Below are 7,970 nucleotides of genomic sequence, written 5' to 3'. Positions count from 1 at the left end.
AAAGAGTTAGGGTTTTGCTTAAATCAAACACCCACCAGATCTCTGCTATAGAAGTCAAGATCAAAGGATGATATAAGTTGATAAATAATTCAAAAAGCATAAGGTAAAGAAGTAATTATGATTAACCTAAGTCGATCAAAATCTAAACCTCGCTAGGTATTGCTCAAAGCCTCTGACTCAACTCGAGTCCAGTCAGTCGGATTTCGTCTCCTTCGACTAGACTAATTCGGGAGGCTTATGATCCAATGGGGTTATTTAGCGATTATGTGGACGTCGGGTATAATGAAGTATAAGGAAAAATAGTAGATATAAGTATTGATTAATTGTCGAGAGCTATTCCCTGAACCCCAAATAAAACCTCGACCTCCTACTCTGGTCTCGATATGCTTCCTTAAGCATATGCCGACCTCCCTCTCCGGTCTCGGTATGCTTCCTTAAGCATATGTCGACCTCCCGCTCTGGTCTCGGTATGCTTCCTTAAGCATATGTCGACCTCCCAACTCTGGTCTCGGTATGCTTCCTTAAGCATATGCTGACCTCCCCCTCTAGTCTCAATATGCTTCCTTAAGTATATGCCGATCTCCCGCCGGTATGCTTCCTTAAGTATATGCCGACCTCCGCTTCCGGTCTCGATATGCTTCCTTAAGCATATGCCGACCTCCTGCTCAGGTCTCGGTATGCTTCCTTAAGCATATGCCAACCTCCCACTCTGGTCTCGGTATGCTTCCTTAAGCATATGTCGACCTCTCGTTCGGTCTCGGTATGCTTCCTTAAGCATATGCCGACCTCCCGCTCCAGTCTCGATATGCTTCCTTAAGCATATGTCGACCTCCCGTTCGAGTCTCGGTATGCTTCCTTAAGCATATGCGACCTCCACTCCGGTCTCGATATGCTTCCTTAAGCATATGCCGACCTCCCGACTGGTCTCGATATGCTTCCTTAAGCATATGCCAACCTCCCCTTAATCTCTGCATGCCTCCTTAAGCATATGCCAACCTCATGACTCGGTCTGGGCATGCCTCCCGCGTCTTGTGCCGACCTCTTGACTTGGTCATGGCACGCCTCCTTAAGCATATGCCGACCTCATGACTCGGTCTCGGCACGCCTCCCGTGTCTTGTGCCGACCTCTTGACTTGGTCGCGGCACGCCTCCTTAAGCATATGTCGACCTCATGACTCGGTCTTGGCACGCCTCCCGCGTCTTGTGCCGACCTCATGACTTGGTCTCGGCATGCCTCCCGCACTATGTGCCAACCTCATGACGTGGTTTCGACACGCTTCCTACATCCAAGGTTAACTTTCGGCATGTGATACTTATTTGAAGACATGGTCGTTTCGCTTAAATCGGGGAGAATAGAACTGATTCTTCCGAGGAAAACGGAATGCATTCTCAAATATATATTAACTAATGGAATATTTCTAGAACGGAATAAGTATGCCAGAATATTTTTTAAACGGTTGCTAATATTTTGAAGATCAACCACTATAAAAAGGTAACCCATGCCCATGGGTACAAGTACGCACACATCTACCCTAATTTCCCTAAGCTACTAAACTCTTTCCTCATGCCAAATCCTAACTTGAGTGTCGGAGTGGCTTGCTGGGATCCACCCCCAGTAACCCTCTTTTTGAGTACTTTGCAGGCCTCTTCTTCTCCTTTCGTAGTCTCATCACAGGAATGTGCACGTCGACAAGCCTTGAACCAACATTTGAATCATCCACGGAGTACTAGCCGGAACACCGTGGATGGTTTCAATTATCAATTATTGCTTACATGACTTGTGGTAGAGTGAATCACCCGTGATTAGTATTTATGTGTGCAATGATGCTTTCAATTATCAAATTAGACTATTGATGTCTCTTATACATGTTGATACTCATACGATTTGTGATTTTTGTCCATGTTGATATTATACCATTGATGATCTATATGCCTATTAATTAAATAATACAAATTAAAAATTTATCTTAATTGATGATAATAGATGATGCCAAATTATAATTTTAAATTCTAACATAAAAATACTAAATGAATTATAGATATATATTTATGTATATATTGAGAATTTTATGAAGAATTTAAAGTTGTAATAAGAGATTATGATTTACTTTATATTTTTTATCTTGATTAAATTTATGTACATCTTTTTTGATTACTCACGTAGTAATTTTTTGATTACCCACTTAGAGTTTACTATCTACTATCCTTGGCCTCCAGTTTTACGGGCACGAGCATCCTTTTGATATTATAGTTGCTTTCAGCTTGTATATAAAGTTGTTCAGAGATTTTGATATGTGGATTCTTAGTTTAGTTTGTTTTTTATTTTGTTGTGTTTTCCTTTGGTTTTATTTGTTGTTTTATCCATATAGTTTTTGTTGTATACCAAGAAAATATTATAAATAAATAAATTCGAGGAAATTCTTGGTTATCCTATTTATGTGGTTCCTTGTTTTTTTTTTACATGGTTCCTTGGTCTTTTTTATGATGTTGTTATTAGTGCAAATGAGCTCTAGAATTCTGATGTTTGATAATTTGAGTCTAGTCAAGGTTGACCAAATAAGATTATGTTTTAATGAAAAGATTATTGGTGCAATCGATTCCCAAGGCTTGATCCAAGTAGATCAAGGTTGATTAAATGCTTAGAAGTAAAAAAGAGTCTAATGAGTCAAGAGTGATCAGATGCTTAACAGTAAGTGGAAAGTTTTGATAAATCAAGATTGACATAAACAAGAGTGAGAAGTCCTGATAAGTCAAGAGTAACCTAGGGAAGGGAAAAGTCTAGACAGATCAAGGGTGACAAGTCTGGTAAAAAGGAAAAACTCAAAGGGGATGAATCATAGGTAGTGAGACGTCTTGGATGAGTGAACTCCAAAGCAAAATAAAAGTTTTGGAGAAGTGAACTTTAAGCAAGTGAAAAAGTCCAGTATATCAAGTAGACCAGTACTAGGCTTAGTATATTTGTGTTTAATTTTGTCTTGCAGGAAGCTGAAGTTAACGAAGCGGATGGAGCGGACTCAAAGGTTCGAGCGATTGAAATGATCAAGTGAGATCAGATCCGAGCAAGGTAGATTAGGTTTGAGCAAGCGCCAGACGATTTAAGTTGATCCAAGCGACCTAAACTTGCTAAGTCAGTAGATCCAAATTTCACAAGGTAAGATCGACAACAGAGTCAGCAAAGGTACAAGCGCCCAAAAGACATTTAGATGACCAGACATGTGCCACATTAGTAGCTCAACATAATTATATAAATTGAGGGCAGAGGCTCGAGGTTCATATATCAAATACATATAACTCATTCCATGCTCTCTGATTCCATGTTCTTCATGTGATCTAGGAAGTGACATTATGAGTACAATTACATTCAGGACTTCTAGAGGTTATCAGTAAATTGTTTGGTAGTTGTTTCATTGTTTATATTATTATCTTGTGTTTTTATTTGTGTTTGATCAATTTTGTAAAAAGTTTCTCCACCGTCGGAAGGTGTTCGGAAAGGAGAAAGAAATAGCACTCGCGCTCTAAATATAATATTGGATGTAGTAATCCTAAAAGGTTATGAACCAAATAAAAATCCAATGTATATATTTCTTGTCTTGTTCTTTATTTTATATTCTATTGCATATTAACTTTGTAGATAAGAATGACATGAAAGCGAAAAGTAGATATTATTCACCATTCTCCTCTAACATGTATTCGGTTCTAACAATTGATATCAGAACAAGAAGCTCTTCATCTGGACTAACAAACAATGGATTAGGTTTACAAGTAAAAAATTATAATTTAAATTTTAAATATTATATTATTTATTTCAAGTGTAGAGAAAAAAAGACACAAAAAATAAATATCTTACTTTAAAGGGATCCAAAAAGGAAAAAAAAGCACATTGTGCATTTCAAGTGGAAGAAATTAAGTCATTACAAAAATTAATGTCCGTGGAGAAGATCCGTCGATTAGGGTAACGTTTGAGGTAAGCAATTTTAAAGTATGAAAATCAATTTTTGGATTCCATGCCAGTTATAATTTGGATTCATGATAACTCCGTTTTAATTTGGCATAATAATTTAAATTTAATTAATCAGAATAATTTAATTAATTTGGATTTAATTAATAATATAATTAATCAAGATAATTTAAATTTGATTAATTCAAATTTAATAAATATTTCTAATTTGATTAATAATTCAAATTTAAAGACTAATTTTAATAATTCAAATTTAATTACGGATGATATGGCAGGTTTTTGTTGGTCTGACATGGCACAAAGGGGTCAATAATCGATCCGAGCTGGCATCCGCCCTGGCGTGTCAACGGTCAATAGCTTTGTGATATGGCAGGTCTTTGTTAGTCTGACATGACACAAAGGGGTCAATAATCGATTCGAGCTGGCATCTGACCTGGCATGTCAACGGTCATGGTCAAACCGTGCTTTGACTGGCCCAGTAACGCCTTAGACAGCCCAATTACCGCAACATTCGATCCGGACACTCTCATTCAACTTGGCCCATCAAACAGCTCGAGCACATGCTCTCACAGCTCGGCTGCTCATTTGTGCATCTCGGGCGCATGCTTCTACAACTCGGTCGCTCAGTGACACAGCTCGGCTACATGCTGTCCGACCTTAACTCGGTCACATGCTCTCACAGCTTGGCCGCTCATTTGTGCATCTCGGGTACATGCTTCTACAGCTCGGCCACATACTCTCACAGCTCGGCCGTTCATTTGTGCATCTCAGGCGCATGCTTCTACAGCTCGGCTGCTCAGTGACACAACTCGGCCACATGCTCTTCGACCTTAACTCGGCCTCATGCTCACGCTGCTCGGACTCTACTCTCCGATCATATGCTTATATCGTCTCTACCACAGCTTGGCTACTAGCTCACAAATGGTCCGACCTCTCTCCTTGGCTCGAGATCAGTCTCTCTTTTAGCTACCTTTCGTGCTAAAAGACAGCCAAGGTTATAAGTTCTACCAAAATGATAAGGACGGTTATTAAATTCCCAAACCTGGTTCCCTAAATTCTCGCGCACTTATGCTCACAACCGTTAGATGAAGATAATCATCTTTGTCGCCAAGCCGTTGGATGATTATAAACCGTCAGAGATTGTGCCTTTAATGGTGCATTATTAGCTCATTTGACAGCTAATCATAGACATTACTTCTCGAAGATCATGCTCCTCCTGCTGCTATATAAATCCTCACCGGTATGAAGGAAACCCTCTCTCTAAAATTTTTTACACATGCATATTACTTCTTCTTCATTCTCGCTCTCTGTTGACTTGAGTGTCGGAGTGGCCTACCGGAAATCCCTGTCACCTCGCTGACCCCTTCGCTCAGCTCTTTCTTTTCAGGTTCCTTTGTCGGCAGGACCAACAACGGTTGAGGTGGCCTATTCTTGACTGGTGGCTTGACTGTCGAAGGCATCCAGCCGGAACATTTTTGGCGCCGTCTGTGGGAATTCTGAGCTAGACGCCACGATGGTTAACACCAGACGCACCACCGACAACCGAGACCCTGCTGAGGAAAGAAACCAAGAGGACGCCATCACCTTGACGTGAGACGGTCTTCATCAGATCGTTCAGCAGGCCATCGACACAGCCTTACGATGCGTTCCACCTCCGATGCCTGCAGCTGATGCTCCAGGGGAGACCAAAGGGCCTCACCTCTAGATGAGGTTCTACTGCCTATGGGCTCCACTAATCGGGGCGCGGGGCCTACAGAAGATGACTCGCGAGGATCTTAGGCTGAAGAAGTATTCCGAAGTGAGTGTAAGGGAAAAGCTCCAGCGACCTACTCAGTCAATGTGCCCGAGACCCCATTTGCTCAAGAAATTCTAGAGCAGGAATTGCCTCGTCATTTCTGACCACTACAGCTGGAAGAGTATGATGGATCGACTGACCCAGAAGACCACTTATGTCATTTTGAAAATGCCTCCTTGTTGCATCAATACACTGATAGGGTCAAGTGCCGAGTCTTCCTCAACACTCTTTTCGAGACGGCACAACACTGGTTCAATCGACTGCCGACCTCTTCTATCCACTCTTTCAAGGATTTCAAGGAGGTCTTCTTGCACTAATTTGCCAGCAGCAAAAAATACTAGAAGTTACAATGAAGCAAAAACCCCGAGAAACCTCGCGGGAGTATCTTCATCGCTTCAACCAAGTCGTGTGGGTTGTGCCCTCGACCCCTTTGGACGTACTCACGAGCACCTTCACTCAAGGATTGATCGATGGTGATTTCTTCCGGGCCTTAATGAAGAAGCCACCGCCTAGCTACCAGAGGTTGTTAGAAAGAGCCGCCAAATACATTCACTTGGAGGAAACTCAGTTGGCTCGGCGAAACGACTCTGGGGCAGCACCACCTTCGGCAGAAGGTCGGTTCTGCCCCTGCCACGAAGAGAGGTCCCGACCCGACCGCTCCATCATGTCCCAACGCGTTGAGACGAATGGGGGGTGCAGGTTGTCGACATCATTCCCGTCCCGACTGAGTCATGGAACCCAGCTGGAGTTGTACATCCGATCCATTTCTGCGCATACCATTAGTCGACTGCTCATAGCACACAAGATTGTCGGCAGCTGTCCCAAGAAATCAACAGGGTCATTAGAGATCACTAGCAAGGAGTAAGGACTCCACCTCAGATGGGTCGGTGCATGGTGGAAGGCTATGGCCAAAGAGGTGAACAAGAGTGCTAAGAAGTGCCAAGGCGGGCAGATCCAGTGCCTCAGCATAGGCCAGAAAGGTTGCGGCGATCCCCTCAGGGTAGGGATCGAGTCCCGGCACGAGACGACCAGCGGCAGGAGCACGTGCCGTTGCCAGAACCCTACCCCGAGGTTTGTAGAGATCATCGGGATAATCAAGATAACATTGCTCATCATGGGGAGGTCAGCATAATCGCTAGCGGCCCCACGGATGGAGATTCCAACAGATCTCGAAAGGCTCATGGGCGGCGGTTAGAAATGTACAACGTCAACACCAGCCGCCCTTCTATTAATTTCGGGCCTCAGGATCTAGAAGGGGTCACTGTTCCTCATAACGATGCCTTGGTCATCCGAGCCACCATTGTGAATTACGATGTGGCTTGGGTCTTCGTCGACACTGCAGCTCGGTCAACGTCTTGTATAAGGATGCCTTCGACCGGATGCAAATTGATCGGGAGGAACTACAACCTATGGTGACCTCCCTATTCGGATTCTCAGGACACGAGGTCTGACCTTTGGGACAAATCCGGGCTTTCTCTGTCTTTGGGGGAGGAACCTCTTCGAAGAACTTGTAGCACTCTCTTCATAATGGTGGACACTCCGTCCGCTTACAATGTCATTTTGGGGAGGTCAGCTCTCAACTCTTTCGGTGCGGTGGTATCTACCTTCCACCAAAAGTTGAAGTTCTCTGTTTTTGATCAGGTCGGTTCTGTCAATGGGGACCAAAGCGTGTCCCGTAAGTGCTACATCGATATGGTTCAAGCCGATCTCTGAGCCGTTCGAAGGAAGCAGAGCACCGAGGTTAACTCAGTCCAAGATACATCTCTACCTCGGCGAAGTCAAGAGAAAATATCGGCACCAATAGTACCGGGACATCCAAACCGAGTCACACAGATAGTAGCCGACCTTCCAGTGGAATTGAGAGAGCAGCTAACCGCTTGTCTGACACAGAACCATGATGTCTTTGCATGGTCACCATCTGAAATCACTAGTGTGGCTCCAACTGTAATGGAGCACCAGCTCAACCTCTTCACGGGAGTCCAACCCATCCGACAAAAGAGGCAACACTTCTCACCCAACCAAGACAAGATAATCAGGGAAGAGGTCAATAAGCTGTTAAAAGTCAGACAAATCAGAGAAATATAATTTCCGACCTGGCTGGCCAATGTGATCTTGGTGCCCAAATCAGGTGGTAAATGGTGAGTCTATGTCGACTTCCGGGACCTCAACAAGGCATGCCCGAAAGATTGCTATCCTCTCCCTCGGATAAATCAACTT

General features: G+C 43.4%; 1 protein-coding gene across 1 annotated transcript; it reads left to right on the top strand.

Annotated features, from left to right (window-relative positions):
• Positions 1–6,657: 6,657 nt before the first annotated feature.
• Positions 6,658–7,466, top strand: LOC141832624 (uncharacterized). Its single transcript, XM_074720096.1, has 3 exons — positions 6,658–6,824; positions 6,881–7,076; positions 7,191–7,466. Exons 1-3 carry the CDS (start codon positions 6,658–6,660, stop codon positions 7,464–7,466), a joined length of 639 nt encoding a protein of 212 aa, XP_074576197.1.
• Positions 7,467–7,970: the final 504 nt, after the last annotated feature.

This window comes from Curcuma longa, chromosome 7 (assembly GCF_044706935.1).
Source record: "Curcuma longa cultivar G26 ecotype Majalengka, Jawa Barat chromosome 7, ITB_CL_G26_1.1, whole genome shotgun sequence".
NCBI lineage: Eukaryota > Viridiplantae > Streptophyta > Magnoliopsida > Zingiberales > Zingiberaceae > Curcuma > Curcuma longa.
Note: the sequence above shows the minus strand (reverse complement) of the source record. Positions and strands in the feature narration are given on the sequence as shown.